At 44.2% G+C, this 26,105-nt stretch overlaps 2 protein-coding genes across 5 annotated transcripts in view; one reads left to right on the top strand and one right to left on the bottom strand.

Annotated features, from left to right (window-relative positions):
• Tex10 (testis expressed 10) overlaps positions 1-1,652 on the bottom strand; it is a 133,739-nt gene extending 132,087 nt beyond the window's left edge. The window contains exon 1 of the mRNA XM_045157862.1: positions 1,521-1,652. The gene's annotated coding sequence lies outside the window, so the exon portion shown is untranslated. The remainder of the gene's footprint in view (positions 1-1,520) is intronic.
• Positions 496-25,439, top strand: Msantd3 (Myb/SANT DNA binding domain containing 3). Of its 4 annotated transcripts, XM_045157866.1 has the most exons (4): positions 1,035-1,055; positions 2,988-3,082; positions 15,744-16,194; positions 24,762-25,439. In XM_045157866.1, exons 3-4 carry the CDS (start codon positions 15,777-15,779, stop codon positions 25,169-25,171), a joined length of 828 nt encoding a protein of 275 aa, XP_045013801.1. In that variant the 5' UTR covers positions 1,035-1,055; positions 2,988-3,082; positions 15,744-15,776; the 3' UTR covers positions 25,172-25,439. The 4 variants fall into 4 exon arrangements, with proteins under 4 accessions (XP_045013803.1, XP_045013804.1, XP_045013801.1 ...); XM_045157868.1 differs by lacking the exons at positions 1,035-1,055; positions 2,988-3,082 and adding an exon at positions 496-639; XM_045157869.1 differs by lacking the exon at positions 2,988-3,082 and having other exon boundaries at positions 1,020-1,055.
• The last annotated feature ends 666 nt before the right edge of the window (positions 25,440-26,105 follow it).

The raw sequence follows: 26,105 nt of genomic DNA on the forward strand, positions 1-26,105 counted from the left end.
TTCAGAACCAGATAGACGTGGTCATTGGTGAACAGTGTAAGAGGAATAAATTTCACTGAATTGTTTATTTTAAGATGGTCATACTTATGCCTCATGAGCCCTATCTGGATTAAAAGTTCAACCACCTCCCCCAGAGCCCTGGTTTTGTCTAGGCATCTACCTAATGGATGGTGATGGGGGGTGGTCAAAGATACACTCAGCCACCATCCTTGTGGGAGGGGCCAAGGCCCAGTCCTAGGCAGAAGGCATTGTGTTCCTCAGTTCCATCGCCTATACACTCTTTTACACGAGTTACTTTCCTCCAGGACAACACCCCGTACCTGAACCCGGTCCTGGGGTCTGTGGGCAGTGTGGGCCCTCGGGGGAACTCACGCAACCTAGGAGAATACACTCCCAGCCAACTGATACAAAAGTTGACAATAACCTCAGCGCGGGGGGTGAAGAGGGCAGCGGGGAAGGCTGCGCTCCGCATCATGGAGCCCCGAGGCAGAGGGCCGGGACCACTCCGGAGGTCCCCAGCGAGCTGACTCGAGCTCCCGGCCGCCCCATCTCCTGGGGGGTCGGCGGGGGGTGCCTTCTTTTGTCGTCCACGGAAAGAAACACAGTTAGCCCGGCCCCTCCGGGCGCTCCTCCGCAAAGGTGGGGAAAGGGACTCGCGCCCGCGCCAGGATGCCGGCCGGGGACGCCGGCCCGCGCCGCGCCCCGCCCCAGCCCCCCGGGAGCCCGGCGGCCGCGGCTCGGGGAGGTGGGGACTGCGCGGGGCCGCGCTCCCGCCCTCCGCGGCGCCCACCGAGCGAGCGAGCGAGCGAGCGGCAGGCGGCGGCGGCGGCCCGCGAGGGGGCGGCGGCTCCGGGCTTTGTGGCCGCGGCGCGCGCGGCGGGGCCTGGCCGGCCGGGGGCGCGCCGCCGCCGCCCGGCGCTCGGAGCCCGCGGCCCTCCCGGCCGCCCAGCCCAGCCCAGCCCAGCCCGCGAGAGGAGCCGAGGCCGCCGCCGCCGCCGCGCCCGCGCCGCGCCCGTCCCTCCCCGGGTCCCGCGGCCGCCGCGCCGCCGCTGCAGGTAGGGGGCTCGGGGCCGGGGGAGGGCCGCGGCGGGCGCGGGCCGGGCGGAGAGCGCGGCGGGCCCGGCGGGGCTTCGGGCCCGAGCCGCCGCCGTTCCCGGCTCTGCAGGCCCGGCGCCCGGCGGCCTCGGGACTCGGTGAGTGGGGCCGGCCTGCTGCGTACAAAGCCCAGCTCGCGGGCCTCGGGAGGCTCCCGGGACCTCGCCGGCGGGGGGTTCTGGACACCCTCCCTCCCCCGCCCCCGGACCTGGGAAATCGCCTGGGGAGGAATCCAGGGGACCCTCAGCGTCGCGGTCTTCCACCCCGGGGGTCCCCGCCGTGTGCCGGGCACTGTGCGCGCCGCTTTTCCACACTTGCCTCCATTGAGACCCCCACCGCCGCCCCGGTCCGAGGGTGGAATGGTGGGGGCCCCTCGCTCGGAGCCCCGCACAAGAGCCCCAGCATCACAACCCCGCTGGACTGACCTTGGGGAAGCCCTTTTCCTCCGAGGCTGAGCTGCTGTTTCTGCAATGGGGGATGGGGGCGTGATGTAATGCCCACCCCCTGGTACTATTGTGAAAGATCATGCGTGAACATGGTAATAGCTAAATTTTGACCACTTTCTGTGCACCAGGCCCTACGTTCTAAACAAACAGTTGGCTTGAATTATCATTAAATCATCACACAGGCGCTACTGTAAATTGCACGAAGAATCTTCACGTAGGAGTAGGAAACAGTGAAGCATTTAGTCTCTCTGTTCTCTTATGTGGAGAATGGATGTTTCACCGGTGTGATAGCTTTTAAGACTGCAAATGTTTTGCAGTATTTAGGAGAGGGGTTATTGGGCTGCACACATACTTTCACACACTTAAAATTGAAAGAGATAATACAGCCAGAGTTGTGTGTACATTTCAGCATGCCAGAAGAGACCACTGTGTTGATACACAGGACATTGCTGAACATTAATTCAAAACACAGTTTTGAGTTAGGATCGAGGACATTTAGGAGATTCCCCCCCCCCCCCCAGGTAGGGTCTCACTCTAGCCAAGGCTAACCTGGAATTCACTATGCAGTTTCAGGGTGGTCTCGATCTCACCACGATCCACCTACCTCCGCCTCCCCAGTGCTGGGATTAAAGGCTTGCGCCACTGCCACCATGCCCCGCTTGATTTAGGAGAGTTTCAAGACCAGAAAGATAAGAAATGGAGAAGGATTCCAAGCCCCGAAGGAAGATGTAGAGACCCCCCCGCCCCCACCCACACCACTACCGTCACCAGCGTCTTGGCACAGGCCTGTGTTAGAGACTACGGCGGAGTCAGAGAGGTGCTGGGAAGGGAGATCACAAGTTGTCCCTTTTTACCCCTGAGCCCAGACAAAAGTGTTCGGATGGAATGCAGGCCCTGAGATTAGGCTTCCTAAAGTGTCCCTGTCCCTTCTGGTGGTGGCCGCTGCAGTTCTTGTCCTGTGTATCAGGAGACAGGATGCTTCAGCAACCCTCAAGGTTGATAAGGTGCTTAGAATACCAAGGCCCTGAGTTCGGTGATGAAGGGAGTGTTGGGGACCATGTGCCCTGAGCTAGTGAAGCAGAGGACTTGAAGAAAGTGTTTTGGGTTGCAGTTTGAAATACTTTGGACTTTGACAAAGGCAGAGGAAGGCAGGGAAGGCTTGGGGCTGCTTGGGGGGGAGGACGTGGGGGGTGGGGAGGCTGTGGGAGGCGAGGCAGGTGGCGGCTTCCACACACCCTCTGTTGACTCCCTGGCAGACTTCACTTCTCAGCCACCAAGGAGGCACCCTGTGCTCTCCTGATTTCTTATCTGATGTTGTGAAAGTTCTGGGACGCACTCAGTCTCACTTCTACTCTGAGAGCAGAACAGGCTTCTTGGAGAAGGGCGGTGCTTTATTTAATTTAATTTAATATTAGCATCACCTTTTGTTTTTTTTTTTTGTATCAGGCCTTGAAGGAGAGGTAATTGGATACACAATGCTGGTGAAGGTAACAAATACCATGCCTACTGGAAGAGCCATTTGGACAGATAGACACTTTGAGGTTCATATTCATTTGTCATCTCCTTTTCTTAGCTTTGTAAGTGTGTGTGTGTAACCCTTTACTCCCACCCCCATGGCAGAGAACTCAGCCAGCATTTGCTCTGTATTTTCTGTCCATAAGGAAATTCATTCAACAAATACCTACTGGGTTCCAGTCTTGTGCTGAGTCATATGCTACATTCTGGGTTATAGAGATGAGTCAGAAATTATGTATTCCCTTAGGAATTTCCCCATCCAGAGCAATGGACACACAGAGAAAATTACAAAAAAAAAAAAAAAAAAGTGGGAAGTGTAACCATGCAGGCATATAGACTGGCAGTCAGCTCAGAAAACAGTGCTGATCTCATTTGATGCAGAAGCAGGGCCAGTATCTCAATGAGATGAGCACGAGTCCTGCACAGAGGATCCGAATGTCCCCTTGTGTCCTGTCTTTTATCTCATTTACACTGTCTTGTCTCTGCTGTGATATTCTCACTCTTAAAAATGTGGTTGCAGTATATGCATAACTTATAAGCTGCTTTACACTCATTTTAGAAGGAAAGTTGTTATAAATTTAAAAAAAAACAACACCGTAACAGCCTAGGCAATTAGGCTTCCAAAAAAATTTTATGGAAGCTGGATTCTGTGAGATGGAAATGGATACTGGATCAAACTAGGGCTAAAGATTACAGCCGGAGGAAGCTGGGTGTCCCCAGAGGTATAAAGGATGGCAGATTCATTGGCTCGGAGGTGAGTTTGGTGTCCGTACGTTGAAAGATACATGAGAAAGTGGAGTAGATGGAGGAGGTACTTACCCCTGGAAAAGTGCTACAAGGTCCCTGAGTGCTGTGAGAGGAGTGTGGGTTTGTCTGTCACCTGGGCAGTGGGAGAGATGTCAGAAGGTATAAGCCAGGGCTGGGGCAAGAGCTCTGTTTCAGGATGATTGCTCCTGATGTCCTGTGGAAGATGCATTGGATATTTGAGAGACCATTTTGTAGGTTAGGGTCTGACCTCAGATATGAACAGTGTGCAAACAGAACAAGTCTTGTTAACTAGTTGCATATGTTCAAGAGCATGCTGAGGCTTCTAATTTGGGAAGCTATTTGGGCATGGCTGAAATCATCAGACAGTGTAAGCCTTGGAGGTGGTAGGGACTAATTAGTATGATTTTGGCTCTGGAGAACTGGAAATTTCTGAGGTGCCCATATGGGACAGCCATACAGGTGGTTGATAGGTAACTGGAAATGTGTGTGATACTAGGAGAGGATGGGGCTTGAAAAAGGTTCTCCATGATGGTCTCATTTAATCTTTTTTGTAATTATTTTTTATGAGAGATAAAGTGAGAGAGAGAGAGAGAGAGAGAGAGAGAGAGAGAGAAGAAGAGAGAGGGAGAGGGAGGGAATGAATTAGCATGCCAGGGCCTCCAGCCACTGCAATCAAACTCTAGATGCATGTGCCACCTAATGTGCCTGTGCCACTTGTGCATCTGGCTTATGTGGGGTCTGGAAAGTCGAACATAGGTCCTTAGGTTTCACAGGCAAGTTTCTTAACCACTAAACCATCTCTCTGGCCCGACAGTCTCACTTTCTTTTGAACAACAGTGAGCATCTACCATATGTGAAAAATACTTAGATGGGGCAGATAGATCACAGTGTGGAGAAATTCTGTGTAAGAGGGAGGTAAGTACTTGGCAGCCCTGGCCTAAGGAAGCTATGAGTCAGTCTTCTGAAGTGGTGAGAGTGGAGGAGAGTGTTCTGGGTAAGACTAGAAGCAGGCTGGAGCGGAATGCCTACAGAAGGGCACCTTCTGTATTTCAGAAATGCTTTCTGCTAAGGAGGCTTCAATAATGAACCTAAGGGCATTTTGGGGAAGACTTGGGCAGGGGATGATTTTGGGTGGAGTTGTAGGGGAAATGAAGGATGGGGTCAGGATTTTAAAGAACTTTCATTTGGTTTAAAGGTAGGCTGTTTGGATGGGTGGTCAGGGAAGATGACAGTGGGGGAGGGCTTTCCTGAAACACGGTCATATTCAGATAGAAGTCACAAAAATAAACACTTCTAAGATATATGGTTACTCAGAGTAGGCGAGAAAGGGGAAGAGGAGGGAGCACATGAGAAGAAGCAAGTTCAGTGTGTTTAAGACTGCAAAGAAAGTCCTCTAAAGCACGTGGGGTGGGGGAGGGGAAGAGAAGATAAGAAAGGAAGGATGAGAGAGAATGGAAGGTGGAGGGGTGGAGAGAACATCAGCAAGTGGCCATTCTGGGCGTACAAATCTGAGCGTATGAGGGTAAAATAAGCTCATTGTCGTCATGAGGCTCTTATACAAGTGACATCTCCACATCCTTTTAGGCCTTAATGGAATTTTGTTGTTGTTGTTTGTTTTCTGAAGTAGGGTCTAACTCTAATTCAGGCTGATCTGGAATTCACTGTGTAGTCTCAGGGTGGCCTCCAACTCATGGTGATCCTGCTACCTCTGCCTACCAAGTGCTGGGAATAAAGGCGGGCATGCGCCACCACACCCGGCTTGGAAAATTGTAATTTTTTTTTGTATTTTTATTTTTTAAAATTTTTTTAAAAATTTTTATTAACATTATCCATGATTATGAAAAAATATCCCATGGTAATTCCCTCCCTCCCCCCTGACACTTTCCCCTTTGAAATTCCATTCTCCATCATATTACCTCCCCATCTCAATCATTGTACTTACATATATACAATATCAACCTATTAAGTACCCTCCTCCCTTCCTTTCTCTTCCCTTTATGTCTCCTTTTTAACTTACTGGCCTCTGCTACTAAGTATTTTCCTTCTCACGCAGAAGCCCAATCATCTGTAGCTAGGATCCACATATGAGAGAGAACATGTGGCGCTTGGCTTTCTGGTCCTGGGTTACCTCACTTAGTATAATCCTTTCCAGGTCCATCCATTTTTCTGCAAATTAGTGCTGAGTAGAACTCCATTGTATAAATGTGCCACATCTTCATTATCCACTCATCAGTTGAGGGACATCTAGGCTGGTTCCAGGAAAATGGTAAATTTTTTTGTAAGCCATTTATCAAAAGACAAACTGGGGGCTAGAGAGATGGCTCAGCAGCTGAGGTATTTGCCTGCAAAGCCTAATGACCTGAGTTCAATTCCCCAGTACCCATATAAAGCCAGATTCACAGTGGTGCATACATCTTGAGTCCATTTCCAGTGGCTGGAGACCTGGCATGCCCATTCTATCTCTATCTCACTGTCTTTCTTCTATCACCTCTACTTACAAGTAAATAAATAAAAATATTTAAAAAAAAAACAGTAGCAAGAGGCCCTGGCACACCCATATGCTGTCAAATAAATAAGTGAGTTTTAAAAAACAAAAGAAAAATTAGGGGTAGTAAAATGTAGCTATAATTAGTAATTACAACTAGGTGTATTTCAGCCTGTACTGCACAGTTATCAAGGCAAGCTGCTGTGGAGAGCAGGTCGCTTGCTTCAGCCCCTTTACCAGGGATGGAGTTCAACCTATGTATGAGCCTCAAAGCAAGTAGCAGCGCCGTCTAAACTGCTGGGGTCATTGCATTGTTGGTGTTCTCGTTCATTGGCCAGCAGCTCTGCTAGCCTCATAAACAATCAGAAAATGCCATCATGTGTCTTTGGCAGTGAACTGTGGAAAGTATGTTGCAGAAAACAGCACTGCTCATACGGACTGCCAGCAATGGATGAATCTTTAGAGAACATCTTAGAGAATGTGTTAGCTGCGATTTAGAGATGAGGAGTTGACAGGGAGGAGAGAGGGCTTCTGAATGTCACAAAATGAGTGACAAAGTTGAGAACAGTGCCCTTAAATTTTCAGATGACATGTTAGTTTTCTGTCACAAACCCCGGCTAATCAGCACAGAGAATGCTTGGGCTCAAGATGTAGCTCAGAGCTGAGCCTTTGCCAAGCCTGCATAAAGTTCTGGGGTTAATCCCTAGCACTGGAAACAAAAAGTTTACTTGGGCTAATGGTTGAGGTGTTTAAGTCCGTGATCACTTGGCCCTGGGGCTCAGGCCTGCGGCCGAGCAGCGCTTTGTGGTGGGAGCATGTGAGAGAGCAAACGTTCATGTGACCAGGGAGCAGTGGGAAGGGGAAGTGGCTGAGGTGCCACTGTCTCTGTCAGGTGCATCCAAAGTCGTTCCACTGTACCCCCACCTTTTGAAAGCATCTAGTACCTCCCAATAGTGGCACCAATCTGGGGACCAAGCTTCTAACACATGGGCCACTCAAAATCCAAATCATAGCAGGTAGAACAGTGGCGAAGGCTTGAAAATACTTTACTTGAAGAACATCTTAATAGGAAGAGTTCCAAAAGGGAAGGTGTGATGAAAGGGTTTGAAAATAAACCATGGAGCCGGGTGTGGTGGCTCATGCCTTTAATTCCAGCCCTTGGGAGGCAGAGGTAGGAGGATTGCTGAGAGTTCAAGGCCACCCTGAGACTACATAGTTAATTCCAGGTCAGCCTGTTACAAGGGCCTTGAAAAGCTCCTTTTTTGCACCAAGCCTCAGTTTTTTTTAATCTGTAAAGAGAGAGGGGTTGGACTGGGGTATTGTTGTTTTTGAAGTTTTAATATGGTAGGATATACTATAGATTGTATCAAAAAGGCAACTTAAAAAATTTATTTTGGTTTATTTTTATTTATTTGAGAGTGACAGAGAGAGAAAGAGGCGGGGGGAGGGAGAGAGAGAGAGAGAGAGAGAGAGAAAGGGAGGGAGGGAGGGAGGGAGGGAGGGGGAGAGGGAGAGGGAGAGGGAGAGGGAGAGCATGGGCATGCCAGGGCTTCCAGCCTCTGCAAACGAACTCCAGACGCGTGCGCCCCCTTGTGCATCTGGCTAACGTGGGTCCTGGGGAATCGAGCCTCCAACCAGGGTCCTAGGCTTCACAGGCTAGCGCTTAACTGCTAAGCCATCTCTCCAGCCCCAAAAAGGCAACTTTTGAGATGTTGAGTCAGGAGACAGAATGTTGCAAAAATAGGAAATATCTTTCTAGAACAAACTGATGGTCCATAGCTTGTGACCCTCTGTAGAAGGTGGGTGGAATTTCCTTTACTTCACTTACTACTTCTGTATATATTTGTGGTGAGGCTGCTTTGTTTTAATGTTAATTCTAGTCTGGTAGGACTCAAGCTTCCTGTTCAAGGAACATCCTATCCTGGAGGAGAGCCCTGAGCACATCCCTGTCTCTTCCTCACACTGCCTTGTAATCAGCCTGTCCCATAACACCCTGTGTTGTCTTGAAGCAATGTGGGACTGTGACCTCCTCACCTTAGGGAACACCATTCATTCTGACATGCTCAGAGCAACTGCTCTGTCCATGCTCTCACACGCACTGCCTCTGCGTCCTCTTCCTCGTGCGTGCCGGCATATGTCCTGATCATTTCCTCCTTTGACACAGTTCTTGGTGTGTACATCTTCCTCTCCATTAACATTGTTCCACTCAGGATGCAAGTTTTTTCTTATCCACTGTTTATATCTGAACCACTTCCTTTCTGTTCACATATTCTAAGTCAGATGGCCTCTTGTTCACAAAGAAGGCAGACCCATTCTTCCCTCCCCTGAACAGCCAAGGCACACATGGTCCTTTGTTAGTGTCTGCTTGAGCTTGCCTCTCCTCTCGGGTGTCAGTTTGTACATGTTGGTGCTCTTCACAGGCTGTGGAGTTCCACCTGTCTTTGTATCTCCCACGTATTTTAGAGCAGGGATCAGTCTTCTAAAGAAGTGTATTCTATGTTTGTTAAATTGTATGTGTATGAAATAAAAAGCCAATAAGTATGTGTTTAAATATACATTATATACAGACCACTTTATACTTTGAAAGCAGTTTGATATGATGAGAAGTGAAGAAAGAACCACAGTTATGGAAGTTCTAATCTGTGCTCTTCTTTTGTTATGTTTTCACTCGTCAGGACTTTGTGTGGAGGAAAAAGATAGGTTGGGCATTAAGTGTATTTTACAGATGATGTATTGGAAGGTAACTGACTTGTCCGAAGGTTTCTACGTGAGTGAAGTCTGGATTCAGGACGTGAGCCCAGGTTTTCTGCATCTTATGTCTTGGTCTATTTCACATCATTGTAGAGTCTCAAATCACCACTGTCCTGACCTCTGACTGGGCCTCATTGCCACAGTTCTTCAGTTTTGATACCCATTCTTAGGAACTTCAGAGAGTTTCTTTTCCTACAAAAGGCAGTGGAAATCTTTGTCAAGTTTCTCTAGCCTTTGCTTATACCTTAAGATGTAGTTTCACCCATGGTGGACCTAAAAATCATTAGATGTTGGGCTGGGGAGTTGGCCCAGCATTTAAAGACACTTGCTTACAAAGCCTGTTGGCCCTAGTTTTGATTCTTCAACACCCATGTAAAGCCAGATACACAAAGTGGCACATTCATTTGGAGTTCATTTGCAGTGGCAAGAGGCCCTGGCATGCTGATACACACAACACACACACCTCTCTCTCTCTCTCCCCTCATGAATAAATACATAAAAATTAAAAAATAATTATTAGATGTCATATCAGTCTTTAGTTGCCATAATAAAATACCACAGGTTGAATGGCTTAACAGAAATGCATTTCTCATGGTTTCAGTGGCTGACAAGTTCAGATCTGTGTATCGGAAGATCCAGTCTCTTTTCTTGGCTGGTTGGCAGTTGCCATCTGCCAGTGTGTTCATATGGCCACTGTTTTGTGCACGGGGAGAGGAAGAGCCCATGCGAGGTCTCTTGAATTTGTATAGAGGTGGGAATCCCACTGGACCAAGCTCATACTTATGGATCTCATTTAATCTTAATTACTTCCTTAAATGCCTAATCCTTAAGGACGGCACATTGGGGTTTAGTGATACAACAATTGAATTTGCGAAGTATACAGACATTGAGTCCACAAGCAGCTGGGTTTTTGTTTAAAGGTGAATATCAAATGTACTGTTCATAATCTTCAGGTGGTTTAGTTAATGCTAGTGTTTTCAGAATTGTGCTAATTGTTTTCTCCTTGTTCCTTCATTGTATTCGAATTGTGCTTTTTTATTTATATCTGTCCATGTGTCTTTGCCAAGCCTAAGGAAAACTCTCATCGCCTTTGTACTTGGCTGTTTTACTGAGCATTTCCACACTCCTGCTGCATTGTCATGTGTGATATTCCATGGGTGGCAGGCAGCTTTATGCCTATATAAGAAGTATATGTTTTTGCTCAGTGTTTCCCAGGGCCACAGCCATCATAAGAACAGGAAGTATGTTAACCAGCAGACATGGAAGAAGATGGCTACTGAGCGAAGTAGGGGAGGAGAAGGCAGCCCATCTCTAATGGAAGCTGACACTGCAGGGAAGACTCACTGTGTTGTCCTCTATAACTGATTGTGGACATTGCTGGATGGACAGTTTTAAGCTAGAATATGCTTTCTGGCCTTGAAGTTTCCAATAATAAGCTTTGCTGGGGGTATTTCTTACTTGGAAAGTGTTTGTGTAATGAAGATAGTGAGTTAGGTACTCCAGCGGAATGCTGGCTAACCCCTGGGGTACGGACCATTTTCAGCCTCTGTAATCTCTGCACTTATGACTGGAAAGTAACTACATAAACTGCAGAGATCACTTGTAGCTTCTATTACACATGGTCTTATCAGGTCAACAGCAGAAATTATTTCAGAGCTCCAGTTACTGAGTGAGATGGTCATTGGTGGGAAAGTGTGTGGATCCTTAGCTTAAGAAGAGGAATGGATGGGAGAGGGGAGAAAGGCAGAGCCAACAAATGGAAGTGAACAGAGCAGCTTCAGCTCTCCTAAGTTGCCTTACTTTAGGTTTCTAGTTAATTGATGTAATTTGAGCTGGGAGTAGAGGCTCTCTGCAGGGATGAAATAAGAGAATTAGGCAGAGCCAAGGAGCATGGGCTCATAATCGGTACTGGGTTTGAATCCTACATCAGCTTCTTGCTGTCTATGAGAATGACAAATTCCTGTGCCTTAGTTCTCTTACCTGGAGAACGTAAATAATAATTGGATAACAGGCATAAACAGCACATTTTATAAGGCTGTTGAGAAACCACCAAAAACAAACACTTTGGGGTGTGCTGTCTTATTATACTAGAGTCCCTTTACAGCCCTGCAGAACACAACCACATGGCCCAGTAAGGCCTAGTGTTCTACGAAATTAAGCAAAGCAAATTGGTAACTCTAGATTTACTTAGCTAGTGATTAAATAACAGTTTAGTTAATAGGCTATTAATGGTCCCCAGGTGTTAGTAATTCTGAGTATTTGCTTTTTTGAGAGCAGTTGTATAATTTCTTCTGGTACTTAAATTTTTCTTTAGCAGAAAATTTGAAGTGTGACAAATGATGCTCTCAAGAGCTATTTTGGGGAGGAGGAAATGATTTTGTACATATAAAGCATTTAGTAGACTCTAGCAGTAATAAGAGCTTGGTAAAAATTATCTGCTATTATTGAGGCTCAATTGGCCACAGTGAAGACAAAATCCTTTGAAATTTAGGCACACTCTTCACAAGTACAGCACCACCTCATGTCACCTAGTGGTACTGCACTCATTTCAATAAAAATTCTTAAATTGCCTGACATTAATTCTGTATAATTTCAGTTCCATCAAGTATTACAAAGACTGGACGTCAGAGTGTGGCTTATTTGGTAAAACTCTGGAGTCCCTATGTCATTAAACAATGAGGTAGCATTTTACTTACCTATAGTTAGCATGAAAAAGTGTTAACAGCAAGAGCAAATGAAGTAGAGAAACAGATGTGCTTATATGTTAGGAATGCTAAAGTAAGTTAGTACATAATTTTATAAAGACAATTCAATGATGTCACAAAAGTCTTGAATGTTGTCATCTTTTGTGGCACCTATTCCTGTTCTAGGAATTTCTTTAGAACAATATATAAATACATGCACCCATATATAAAGTACATATAAAATAGTTCTACATATAATAGAACAATGTAATAATGCCTTTTTCTTTTTTTAAAAAAATATTTTCATCAGGCTGTAGAGATGGCTTAACAGTTAAGACTCTTGACTGCAAAACCAAAGGACCCAGGTTTGATTCCCCAGGATCTACATATGCCAGATGTACAAGGTGTCACATGCATCTGGAGTTCCTTTGCAGAGGCTGGAGGCCCTGGCGTGCCCATTCTCTCTCTCTTTCTCTTTCTCAAATAAATAAATAAAAATAAATATTTGTATCTATTTTCAAGGAGAAAGAGAGAACGGGCACGCCAGGGCCTCCAGCTGTGGCAAAGGAACTCCAGATGCAGCACTGCCAGGCTTTACCAGCAAGCGCCTATAATTGCTGAGCCATCTCTCCAGCCCAGCTCAGGGTTTTTTGGATTTTTAAAATTTTTATTTATTTGAGAGAGAGAAAGATATAGAGGAAGAAGAGAGAATGGGCATGCTAGGGCCTCCACCTTGTGCATCTGGCTTACATGGGTCCTGGGGAATCGAACCTAGGTCCTTTGGCTTTGCAGGCAAGTGCCTTAACTGCTAAGCTATCTCTCCAGCTCCCAGAGCAATGATTCTTAAAAAAAGCGGGGGCCGGGCATGGTGGTGCACGCCTTTAAGCCCAGCACTGGGAGGCAGAGGTAGGAAGATTGCTGTGAGTTCAAGGCCACCCTGAGACTCCATAGTGAATTCCAGTCAGCCTGGGCTAGAGTGAGACCCTACCTTGAAAAACCAAAAAAAAAAAAAAAAAAAAAAAGAGTGGGGCATGATGGGGAAAGTGAGAGTCTGTCTGGGAACTGTGTAGTGTAAGAACATTCGCTTGGCGTTCTCATTGATTTTTTTTTTTGTCTATTTTTTATTTATTTATTTGAGAGCGACAGACACAGAGAGAAAGACAGATAGAGGGAGAGAGAGAGAATGGGCGCGCCAGGGCTTCCAGCCTCTGCAAACGAACTCCAGACACGTGCGCCCCCTTGTGCATCTGGCTAACGTGGGACCTGGGGAACCGAGCCTCGAACCGGGGTCCTTAGGCTTCACAGGCAAGTGCTTAACCACTAAGCCATCTCTCCAGCCCATCTCATTGATTTTATAATAAAAACTACAGGAAGTAAGTTGGATGTGATCATGGTGGCAGAAATGATAACACAGAAGAAATAGATTGGACAGTGAATGTGTAGTAAGTTTTAGCTTATTTAACATTGATTTATAGAGAAAAGAAATGTTAATGAATGTGAAGAGTTAATTTTGACCTTTGGGGAAGAAGAGGTCCAGATTAGCTGCCACCGTAGGGCTATTAAAACAATATGATTAAGGTATAGGCCTGGGAGTTTAGGGGTATAGAGACAGGTCTTCAAAGAAAAATGCTCCCTTGGTTTAGCTTTGTTTAAGGTGATTAAACTGCTTTTGGTATGTGTTTAGCTCTCTTGATCTCTGATATGTAATGTGTGACAGTGTAGCAGTGAAAAGAGACACGTGGTAGGAGGAGAAACTGAACACACTGGTAGCCCTTCATTCTAATTTTAAGTTTGGGGATGAAGTAGTATACTATGGGATGCCCTAATCAGGACTTGCTGCCCTTGTGAAGCTTCACACTCCTTGGCCCCAACTTCAAGACTTTCTGATGTGGCCTTGTCTCCTCTACCTTCAGTCTTAATAAAACTGCCATAATCCCTCACCAGGCATCATGTGTGGGAAAAAAAAGTCACAGCCCTTCCCCCTAAATTTTTATTATGAAAAATTGCAAACACACAAAATGTTTAAAATATAACTTAATGAATCTTGCTGTATTTGTCACCCTTGATGTTCAAACTGTCTGGCTTTTTGGCTAGTGAACTCCTTTCAAGTTGGTTCCTAATTCTTCCCATAAAAAGCAGCCATACAATGACTTATGTCACAATTATCTTGATGTTTGCCTGTTACTCTGAAATATCAGAGTCTTGGAGAACATAAGAAAGTCTGGGAGTGTGTTGGCCCTATCCGGCAGTGGGAACATACAATGCTCACTTTATTGCTGTGATCAGTGTGGCATAGCTTCATTTACAAACACTTATTTGAGGGGTTAATCTCCTATGAAGTGTCTTGTGAGCAGATGTGGGAAGCACATATTCTCCATAGCCTTTGACAAAGTAAAACATTTACTAAGCATTTGGAGTGTGAATGAGGATTACTCAGCACTGTGAGAAGTGCAGGGTGACTTAAGGAGACATGGTTGAATAATTTTGGAGCCACATGAGATAGCTATGGAATGACACCAAGAATACCAGATTTCCAGGACAAAGGATTCTGGAGTGACCAACTTTGTGCTTTTGGGTAACCCACTTCACCTCCTGACCCTTCATGCCCTCAGTTGTGAAGGACAACAGTGCTTTCTGTCTCTTAAATGCTCACTAAAATTACAGGTATTGTTTCAGCACACTTTTTTTTTTTTTGTGAGGTAGGGTCTTATTTGTAGCCCAGGCTACCTGGAATTCACGGTATAGTCTCAGGCTGGCCTTGAACTCATAGCAATCCTCCTACCTCTGCCTCCTGAGTGATGGGATTAAAGGTGTGAGCCACCACTCCTGGCTCAACAAACTATTAAAAATAGCCCTCAGCCAGGCTTGGTGGCACATGCCTATAATCCTAGCACTGGGGAAGCTGAGGTAGGAGGATTGCTGTGAGTTCGAGGCCACGGCTACCCTGAGACAACAGAATGAATTCCAGGTCAGCCTGGGTTAGAGCAAGAACCTACCTCAAAAAACTAAAAAAAAAAAAATGGCCCTCACACCTTCATTTTCTTCTCTCTCTCTCTCTTTCTTTCTCTCTCTCTCTCTCTCTCTCCTTTCTTTCTTTTTTTCTCTCTTTCTTTCTCCTTCCTTCCTTCCTAACTTCCTTCCTGAGAGAAAGAGAAAGAGAGAGAATTGACATACCAGGGCCTCAAACACTGCAATTGAACTCCAGACACTTGCACCACCTAGTGGGCATGAATGACCTTGCACTTGCTTCACCTTTGTGCATCTGGCTAACTTGGGATCTGGAGAGTAGAACATGGGTCCTTAGGCTTCGCAGGCAAACGCCTTGACCACTAAACCATCTCTCCAGCTCAGCTTTATTATTTTTGTTTTCTTGAGAATGGGGCCTCACACTGTAGCCGCCTGGCCTGTAACTCACCATGTAGGCTGGGTTGGTTTTGCAGCAATCCTTCTGCCTGGGCCTCTTGTGCGCTAGAATGACAGGTGTGAGCGCCCATGCCCAGTTTCCATCTCTCATTTTGGAAATGGTTACTCCAGGTACATGACCTAGGTTACAGATAGGCAGAAATACTAGATTTTCTGGAGTAATTTCTTTCTGATTCTGAAATCCTGGTGATGTCTTAACATCATCAGTTCTATTTAATTTCATAATGGCTGCTTTTGCCTTCATCTATGCCAAAATTTTTAACAAGCTATTTAGTTCCAGAGCTGCCTGACATTTTAATTTAGGGGACTAATAAGTTCCCTAACATTAAGCAGAAATAATCCACATTGATGTTTGTCTTTTTGTGCTGTTCTATATCAGATCTTGGAAAAATCTAAAATTCCATTCCTAGTAAAGTTCTGAGTATGATCCTGTGGATATCACAATTTGGTATCAATGAGAAAGAGATTACTCATCTCTTTCTAAACAGGGGAATCAAATTAGGGATTAAGCATAAGTTATTTGTGATATTTTTATTGCTTGAGTTGGTAATTCTTGCTCCAAACTTTCTTTTGCAGGATAGCTAACGACCAGGGGAAATATAGTGGAAAATGCAAAACAACGAAATTATTAAACCTGCCAAATACTTCTCAGAATTGGAAAAAAGCATCTTGCTTGCTTTAGTGGAAAAGTACAAATATGTGCTGGAATGTAAGAAAAGTGATGCGCGAACTATTGCCCTCAAGCAACGTACCTGGCAAGCGCTTGCCCACGAATACAACTCTCAGCCGAGCGTATCACTGCGGGATTTCAAGCAGCTGAAGAAGTGTTGGGAGAACATCAAGGCTCGGACCAAAAAAATTATGGCCCATGAGAGGAGGGAGAAAGTGAAGCGGAGTGTGAGCCCATTGCTGAGTACCAACGTGCTGGGGAAGGAGAAGATTGGCAGCATGCTGCCCGAGCAGCTCTACTTTCTGCAGAGCCCACCCGAGGAAGAGCCTGAGTACCACCCTGATGCTGCTGCCCAAGGTACCCACGCCTCATGCACTTCGCAGTTGCTTCCTAGTGTGATGCAGCTTGACAGTGGGTTTTAAAATGTTGCAGCACTTTGATGAAGTTTGTAAGATAGAAATTTTCATATTGAAATACTTTTCTACTTTAAGGGCTTGGGATTCTATAGAACATTCAAGTTGTGTAGCACATAAGAAAGTACTTCTTTCATTTTCTGAGCTCTCTTAGAGACCATTAGCACTGAAATGTAAGTTGAGTGATTATTGAGGGCACTTGGTTATTTATTGATAGGGATTTCATTCACTCAACAATTTTTTAAAATAAGTATTATTATTATTTTTTTTTTCCAAGGTAGGGTCTCACTCTAGCTCAGGCTGACCTGAAATTCACTATGTAGTCTTAGGGTGGCCTTGAACTCATGGCAATCCTCCTACCTCTGCCTCCCAAGTGCTGGAATTAAAGGCATGTGCCACCATGCCTGGCTTCTTAAAAATTATTTTATTTTTAAAATTATTTATTTATTTATTTATTTGAAAGTGACAGAGAAAGAGGCAGATAGAGATGGGGGGGGGGGAATGGGCACACCAGGACCTCCAGCCACTGCAAACAAACTCCAGACACCCCCAGTTGTGCATCTGGCTAATGTGGGTCCTGTGGAATTGAGCCTCGAACCGGAGTCCTTAGGCTTCACAGGCAAGCACTTAACCGCTAAGCCATCTCTCCAGCCCTTAAAAATTATTAAAAAAAAAAAAACAAAACAGAGAGAAGAGTATGGGCACATCAGAGCCTCTTGCTAACACAAATGAACTCCAGATGTATGCACCACTTTATGTATTTGGCTTTACATGGGTATTGGAGAATCAAACCCAGACTGTCAGGCTTTGCAAGCAAGTGCCTTTAACTGCTGAGCCATCTCTTGAGCCCTCAAAAATTATGTGGGCCTATTATGTGCAAAGCACTGCCAAAGGCCATGTTTAAAGAATAAAATGTTTCTAACTTACAAATAAAAATTCAGCGATTAATATAGCAATCTGCTATTTGGCATCTGCCTAGATTAAAACCTACTATAGTAATTATAATCCAAAGTTTTGTTTGTGGCACTCTACATACTTAAAGAAATTCTGGAAAATGTTTCAAGTGTATCATACATAATTCTTAGGGAGGAAATGGCTACTATATGATCAAAGGTATAGTGGCAACTTGTAGCTTCAAAGATTGGCATGAAGGGTCTCCAGGTAAAGGTAGGGTGAAGATACATTTAGATAAATTTCTAACAGTCCCTTCCTCTTTCATGATAGGAAGCAGCCAGCTTTTATGAAGTTCACTGCAGTTTGCAGAAGCACTATGAAACAGAGCAGGGTTTTTGGGGGCTGGGGGACTCGATGGGTGTGCAGAAGGCACCGCAATTATCCAGCAAGAACTTGCCTGGGAAATCTACTTTAGCTTACGGCGTGGGTGATTCACTCATCAGTGTCCCTCCAGTAGATTGTGCTCTGAGGGACTGGCTCCTGTTAATTAACAGTCACAAGAAACTCTCTGGAACAAAGAATGTTATGTGTGCAGAGCGAGAAAGATAATTATCAAGTGAACTACATACATACTTTTTGATTAGCACTCTTTTTTTCCCTGTAGGCAGATCATCTGATGAAGCAAAATTATTATCAGAAGTTTGTTTGCTAATTATTTGATCAAGGTTAAGTCCAGGGAGCCAGTTGGATAACCATAATGATTAATGCCACGGACCTCATGCATCATTTCCCATTGCCTTGTGTCTGGGTTTTGATTCTTAAGGGTTCCAAGCCAGGCTGACTCTGTACATGGGCACTGCCCACTCTCTTACATTTCCTTGCTGTTTCTGTGGGGCAGATCCTTGCGTGAAAGATGTTTGCAGCTTCAAGTACCTCTCCGTCTCGTCTCTGAAGCGGTGCAGGGAGGGCAGGAGATGAGCAAGATGCTCTTCACAGTGGCTGTGTTCTCTGGGCTGTGACACTGAGGAAGGTGCTAGTGTGGAGTGTATTCCGTTATTTGCAGATCTGTGTTCTGGATTCTTATGTTTTGATTTCACAGGGCTATTCTTAAGAATAGTTTTGTTTCTACTTTTTTAAGATCCTAGGATTTAGAAAGTTCATCTTATAACTTTTTCCCCCCTTCCTTTTGGAAGAAGTAACACATTTATTTATAAACATAATTTATAAATCTGAGCCAAAAGATAATACAACTATGAACTGTCAGTATCTTTTCTGTGGTAACATTTGCTAGAGACCCATTTATAAGAGAAATAAGTTGGATATCTGTACAGAAATAACATGGGAGATGCCCCTTTTTGCTGGTGCTTATTAAAGTACAGCCATGGGTTGCCTGCCTCTGTCCCCCTGTCAGATCTGGGAAGCAGTAAACCTTGGTGCTCAATCAGTTTGGAAGTGTGTCCAAAGTAATCTGTTAATGCTTGTAATTATGGTACTGGAACTTACTGCCATTAAAAATGGCTTTGAGGGGTTGGAGAGATGGCTTAGCAGTTAAGGTGCTTACCTGTGAAGCCTAAGGATCCATGTTCGAGTCTCCAGGTCCCATGTAAGCCATACTCACAAAATGACCCACACACACAAGGTTGTACATGCACACAAGGTGGCACATGCGTCTGGAGTTCAACTGCAGTGGCTGGAGGCCCTAACAAGCCAATTCTCTCCTCTCTCTCTCTCCCTTTCTCTCTTTCTCATTAAAAATGGCTTTGAGGTTATTTTACTAATTTAAAAAACATTTCAACTTACTTATAAGAAGAAAAAAAAGGCTAGAATTGTCAATCACCCTTTCTAGAAATAGGTGGTGAAAAGATGAAAAATCTGTTACAGTTACTATAAAGTCCTCTGGACCTCATATATATTTTATTTTTAAAGTATTTTATATCTATGTATTTGAGAGAGGAAGAGAAATAGGCAGATAGAGAGAGAATGGGCATGCCAGGGCCTCCAGCCACTGCAAACAAATTCCAGACACATGGCACCACCTTATACATCTGGCTTATGTGGGTACTGGGGAATCAAACCCATGGATCCCTAAGCTTCACAGGCAGGTACCTTAACTCTTAAGCCATCTCTCCAGCTCCTCCCCACTCCCCTGGCCATGTATATTTTTGACACATGGCCGAGGTGTGTGTTTTGCTTGTATATGAAGCGTTGCCCTGTCCAACACAGCAGCAAAGTGACATGAGGCTAATAAGAAGTCAAAAGATGGGCAAACCAAGACATGATGTGCTATAATTATGTGCACCATATTCTGAAGCCTTAATACCACAAAGAAGGTGAACTCTCATTAATAATTTCGTGTTGATTACATGTTTAAATGATACTTTTAGATATATTGTATTAAAAGTATATTATAACAGCGTTACCTTTTTCTTTATTGTGGCTGTGAGAACATTCACCGTTACTAATGCAGCTTAGATTCCAGTTCTGTTGGACAGTGCTGCTCTAACACTAGCAAACAGAACTAAGTGCTCAGAGATTTGTTGGAATTTATTATAAGATGTTAGTCAGGATGGAGCTTAGTAGATTCCACGAGGCCTCCCTCCTGCTGTGTTTTGGTATGAGATGGTGTGACATCTTGATCACTAACCCCTAGGTCATATTGAGCTTTGTCAATGACTTTCTTAAAATGTACAACTGTATTTGAATCTAGTAGTTTTAAATGTTAAGGAAAATATTTAGAAATGTATTTACAAAAAGACTAATATTTTCCCCTTGAATACAGTTTATACCTTGCAGATTTGTTATCTGTGATAATTTGGATTTGATGCTTAGTGTTCCATGATCTTTGGGAGGTGGATGGAGAACATATTAAGGAAGCTGCTCCCAAGAAATACTAGATATGGTGGGGTAGGTAGGATGGCAGAAAGTCAAATACATTTAAGAAAACCAGGCATTTTAGTAGCAGTTACATGTTTTAGGATAATTTACATTTAATTTCATATGTTATTATCTCTGTACTACAAAGCTATAATTAAATCATGAGAACATTTTCAATAAGTTCCATTGTTAGTACTTTCTTGTGGGGTGGGACCTCAGGCAGAAAGGGCAGAGTTATGTTTCTAGTCACAGCACACCTGCATCCTTGGTCTGTGAGAAGCCCCTCCTCATGTTAGTCCACCTCTTTCCCACTTTCGTTCTCTTTGTCTTGCACCTGGATCTGTCTGCTGTACTTGCCCATTCCTTCACATATGTTCACACGCACATGTTTTGAATGTGCACAGATTTAGAAAACTGTGCTATGGATAGTTCTTTTGCTTTTCTTACCTAGCGCAGTTTTTCAGATCTGTTCTCATTGCAGTGTGTAAATCTTTTTCTTTTAGTGAATGGTCTGTCTCCCGAAGCACATATCCACTACATCTTACTTATTTTCTTTCTTTTTTTAAGGTAGGGTCTCACTCTAGCCCAGGCTTACCTGGAATTCACTCTGTAGTCTCAGGGTGGTCTCAAATTCACAGAAATCCTCCTACCTCAGCCTCCCAAGTGCTGGTATTAAAGACTAGTGCCACCGTGCTCAGCTTACTTATCCATTTTCTAAGTCATCTATTTCCTGCATTCTGTTGAGGAGGACTGGAGGTTGTCCCCTAACAGTTTTCCTTCTGTCTTTCCATTTCTATAGTAGGCTTTTCCTGCTGTTACTAAGTTTATTCAAATTGCCCAAGTGATAGAACACCCTCTTGGCTCTGTTCTCAGTCTCAGAAAAGCCCTCCTACCCTTTTGGCATAAAATTGTGTTATTTCCTAGTTTGAGTGACTTCGTTTTATCCCTAGAGGGGGAATTACCCAATGTCTGTTTGTAGCAGGTTGCTATTCCCAGGCTATTCTTCTTCTATTCAGTCTATTGAGCACCAGCTTTTATTCATTCAATTAATATTTGTTTGAAAGCTAATTAACTATCTAGCTTCTTTTTTAAGTCCTGTCTTTTGTCAGTCTTCTTAAGAGGCCTAGCTATTTTATTTTGAAATGTGTATGTTAGCACACATTTAAAAGCCAGTAGTTTAAAAGGGGTCATTTCTTTGCTTCTAGACATGCAGGTGTATTACCTCAATATTCAGAAGTCTAGAGAGAAAGTTGGACTTTGAAAGTCAGTGGCTTGTTATTCTAGTGTGTAGTGGATCCAAATTGGTAGTGGCTGTATTTTACCATATAACCGATCATCTAGGAAGGTGATGGTGGTAGATTGTAAAGTTTAGATTTTGTAGTCATGCAGACTTGGATCAGAATATTGCTTCTTTCAACTGGCCAAATGACCTTGGACATTATATTTGGTTTTCTATACTATTTCCCTCAGAGAGTTGCTATATTAGTTGAGGAACTGTTAAAAAGATGCATACCTTGTTTGCACCCACCACCACCACTTTAGCGATCACGTACTAAAGCCTAGAATTGTTGAGATAAAAGTGAGCATTTAGAAATTGGGAAAAACAGCAACATTGTGAAGGGATGAACTTTGAAGGCTCAGCAGAGTGTCTGGAATTGTCCTCTGGAATGAAATCAAAGAACACTGAGAGTAGAGGTATCAAAAAAAAAAAAATGTCCATGTTCAGTCTTCAAAGAAAACATTTTCAGATCTGAGACTAGAAAGGAAACAGATGAGGTAATTGCAGCTGATACTCACACCTGAAGATCCCTGTCCCAGGTGCTAACCCTTTCCCAGTCTTTTGTCTTGTGCCTGGGTCACTCAGAACCCTGTTCTTTCACCATATTCAGTTTGGTCCCCACACACATTTCTTACATGCTCAGTGCTGTCCTAGGCTCTGGCCTGGGGTCTACAGGAGAGTAAGGGGCTATTTTGTGTCTTCAAAGAACTCAGAATTGAAGGGGTAGAAACCATCAGCACTTTTTCCTTTCTTTTTTCATGTTTTTATTTTATTTTATTTTATTTATTTCAGAGAGGGGGAGAGAGAGAGAAAGAGAAAGAGAGAGAATATGAATGGGCATGCCAGGGCCTCTAGCTGCTGCAAACAAACTCCAGACGCATGTGCTACTTTGTACATCTGGCTTACGTGGGTCCTGGAGAATCAAACCTGAGTCCTTAGGCTTTGCTTAACCACTAACCTATCTCTCCAGCCCCCTTTCCTTTTTGGTTTTACAAGGTAAGGTCTCACTCTAGCTCAGGCTGACCTGTAATTCACTATGTAGTCTCAGGGTGACCTTGAACTCATGGTGATTCTCCCACCTCTGTACTGAGTGCTGGGATTAAAGGTGTGTGCCACCATGCCTGGCCCCCTTTCTTTCTTTTTTTCTAAGGGAGGTATTTATTTATTTATTTTTGAGATGGAATTTTGCTAAATAGCCCTCGCTGATCTCAAACAGGTGAACCTTCTGCCTAGGATTTTGAGGGCTAGCATTACAGGCAAATACTACCATGCCTACCTTAAAAAGTGCTCTGCCCAAGAATGGCTCAGAAGATAGTGGGAACACAAAGGACACTGTATTGAGACAAGCCCCGTTGCCATTGGAACTGAGTCCTGGGGAGATCTTTTCATTATTTCCAGAGGACCTTGAAGTATTTTGTTAACCTCACTCCAAAAGTAAGGTTGTTCCTTTTCTTTAATCTTAATTAGAGACTCGTTATGATTGTTACCTTACCCCTTGGAGTGAAATACTCTAAACAGTAGCCATTTTCCCTTTATTAACAGAGTATTATGAATTAGGTTTCCCCCAGTAGCCATTAGCATGCCCAGCATCCCATCTTCCAGAATAATGGAGTGGGTATAATAATGTAATCAATTCTGTTAATATTACTTTTCTCCCAGGAGAAGATTCTCATTATTGGAGTGTAAAGCTTCTCAAGGAAGCCTTGAAGTCACAGCTGGAAGACGCCATAGGGGGCTGGTAATGCCATGCCAGCTCGCCTGGTAGAGTGCTCACCTCGTGTGCATGAAACACTGGCTTCAGTTGCCAGCGCCACATAGACCAGGTGTGGCCACATGCCTGTGATCCCAGCACTGGGGAGAGGGACATAGATCAGAAATTCAAGGTCATCCCCAGCTACATAGTGAATTCAAAGTTATGGGACCCTGTTTCAAAAGAAAGGATGAAGCAAAATCACTCCATGGGTTAGTGGAGAGAGTTGTTTCCTTATTGAAATTCTCTAGTTGACACTAATGTCGCTTCCTTGTAAGCATATCAATGCAAACATGGCACCTGCTCAAATCAGAATATTTTTGTTTGTTTGTTTTTTGAGTAAAGGTCTCACTCTAACTCAGGCTGACCTGGAATTCACTATGTAGTCTCAGGGTGGCCTCGAACTCATGGCCTGCCTCCCGAGTGCTAGGATTAAAGGTGTGTGCCACCACACCCAGCTCCTCAATCAGAATATTTTGACATGTATATGCTCCTTCTTCTTTTATATTTAAGGGTTCAGCCCATAAGTATGACTAGCATCCACTGTGTTCCAAGGAAAGATGAAAGGGACTAGTTCCCAAGGATACGTGACATGAGACCTGGTGCCAGAATGCAGCAGTGCGTGTTGAGTGCTGGTCTAGGCGAGTCCAGGCCGGAGAGGCCTGAGGTTCGGATGGAGTAGGAGTTAGAGGAGGGTTGACGAATGGAGACTGCAGTAAGGGCTGGGGGCAGATAATGAGCGTAACTTCCAGTTAGGAAATAGCGAAACAGATGTGAAAACAAGCACTACTTTTTAAATGAATAAGTGGCTTGGGGTGGAATTGAAGTGTGTACAGGGTACTTGGAAGAGCAAAACCAAGAAGATACAAGAAGATTGGAAGCTGATTATAAGGTTACTTATGGTAGATTGAGAACAGAGCCAGAGCTGGGCAACTTAGGGGGACCTAAAAGGAGGACCGCAGAGGGGAAAGAGCCTCAGTACTTCTGGGAGCCTTGACAAGAGCAGTCAGAGGAGGCGGTGATAAAACCCTTAGGGAAGGAAGGTCGATCAGAAGCTAATGGAGGAAATTCCAAGTTTCATCACGTGCCAGGGAAAGGTTAAGTGAGGAGAATATGAACGTTGTGATCCGAATATTGTCCTCATGTGATAGTGCTGGAAATGGAAGAGAAAAGGAGGGAGGAAGGCCAGGGAGGTGGCAGACTTACCTGCTAAGCAGGAGTGGCTGTAAGATGGCTCTGAGGCTAGCTCCTTTGAGCAGGAAACAGCAGTGATACTCAAGAGAGAACGGAAGGCTTCATGGCTGAGAGAAACTGGCAAAAGGTGACCAGATGGACAGAACTTCATCAGAGGACCCACACCCACATCATTGGCCTGGTAGTCCACTGTGGCATCATGGGCATCAGTTGTACACAGTTTAGAATTTGTGTCAACATCACAAGCTCTGTGACTGTTGCTAAGCATGTACTGTGACCACTGTCCCTATTTTGCAGTTCTAGAAATAACATAATGCTTTGTCATTATTTATTTCTGAAGGGAAATTTGCTTTAGATTTTTTTTAAAATCAAATGTGGTCAGGGTACCTGTAGACATGAAGGCCCATGCAGACCCTGTTTCAGATCCATCCTATAATGAGGGACTCTAACATTTGAAATAGGATTGATGTTTTTTCTGCCTGTATGATCTTTGAACATGTTTTCTGCTACTGTTTTTCAGAATCATTTGCTGTTTCAAATAGAGAACTGTGCGATGATGAGAAAGAGTACATACATTTTCCAGTGTGTGAGGGGACCTCTCAACCTGAACCTTCGTGTTCAGCTGTCAGAATAACAGCCAATAAAAACTACAGGAGCAAAGCTTCTCAGGAAGGTGCTCTAAAAAAGATGCACGAGGAAGAACACCACCAACAAATGTCCATCTTACAACTGCAGCTGATACAAATGAATGAGGTGCATGTGGCCAAAATCCAGCAGATAGAGCGAGAGTGTGAGATGGCAGAGGAGGAACACAGGATAAAAATGGAAGTTCTGAATAAAAAGAAGATGTATTGGGAAAGAAAACTACAAACTATTACCAAGGAATGGCCTGTTTCTTCATTTAACCGGCCCTTTCCCAATTCACCCTAAGACTTGGGGATGGCTCCCTTGTAATGAAATCTATGTTGGCAAAGAAAGTTTGGAACATGAACTTGCGGTCAGTAACCTGTCACAGAGCTACAACTAGGAAACTTAGAGTGGTAGTAGTCACTTATTTAAGAATACATTCAGGTAAACAGCTGCACCCTATGTACCCCTTATGTGGCAAAGAAGCTGTTCTAGTCTTCTGGAGGTTAATCACTATGAGTGCTATAAATCTGAATGTAATGTCTCTTAATTAGAATTCATACGAGAACCATGTGTGAGTGTTGTAATTTTTTTATTCTAATGCGAGTGTGACTATAAAGGAGAGTGGCTGGGTTTTTGTTTTTAAAATTTTGAATTATTTTTCAGCTAACAGCATAATGTTTCTGTTGTTTGAATGACCTTCCATTTAAAGTGGTCACCTTGAGTAGCCACAACGTTATCCTCTGAGTGTAGATTTTCTGTTTTAAAAAAGCCCAGCATGGGCTGAGGACGTAGCTCAGTTGGTAGAGTGCTGACCTACCGGGGATGAAGCCCTGGGTTTCATCCCCAGCACCACATCAACTGAGCTTGGTTTCCTCACTCCTGTAATCCAGCACTCAGGAGTCGGAGACTAGAGGATCACAGCACTCAGGAGTCGGAGACTAGAGGATCAAAGCTCAAGGTCATTCTTGGGTCGTCATTGATGCCATTTGGCTACATGAAACCCTTTGTCAGAAAAGAAAAGCCCAGAATTTGGAAGGATGTTTTCTAACATGGCTCATAAATTCCCTTTTAAGGTTTTTCTTCAAGAGGAATTCCAGGTACCGTCTCCCACAGTGGTAGTTTCATTGGAACTAAGGATGTAATAACTTTAAGGGTTTAATGTTTATTTAGATTCCCACAATGTTATGTTTGTTTTATTAAAAAAGTCTTAAAAGTTTATAGTCACACTGTCTAT

This window comes from Jaculus jaculus, chromosome 1, assembly GCF_020740685.1.
Source record: "Jaculus jaculus isolate mJacJac1 chromosome 1, mJacJac1.mat.Y.cur, whole genome shotgun sequence".
In the NCBI taxonomy this organism is placed as follows: Eukaryota; Metazoa; Chordata; class Mammalia; order Rodentia; family Dipodidae; genus Jaculus; species Jaculus jaculus.

Coding starts and splice junctions, on each gene's coding strand:
- Msantd3 (XM_045157868.1), top strand. CDS start 15,777: ATGCAAAACAACGAAATTATTAAACCTGCCAAATACTTCTCAGAATTG. Junction 16,195..24,761: donor CCCTGATGCTGCTGCCCAAG/GTACCCACGCCT, acceptor ACTGTTTTTCAG/AATCATTTGCTGTTTCAAAT.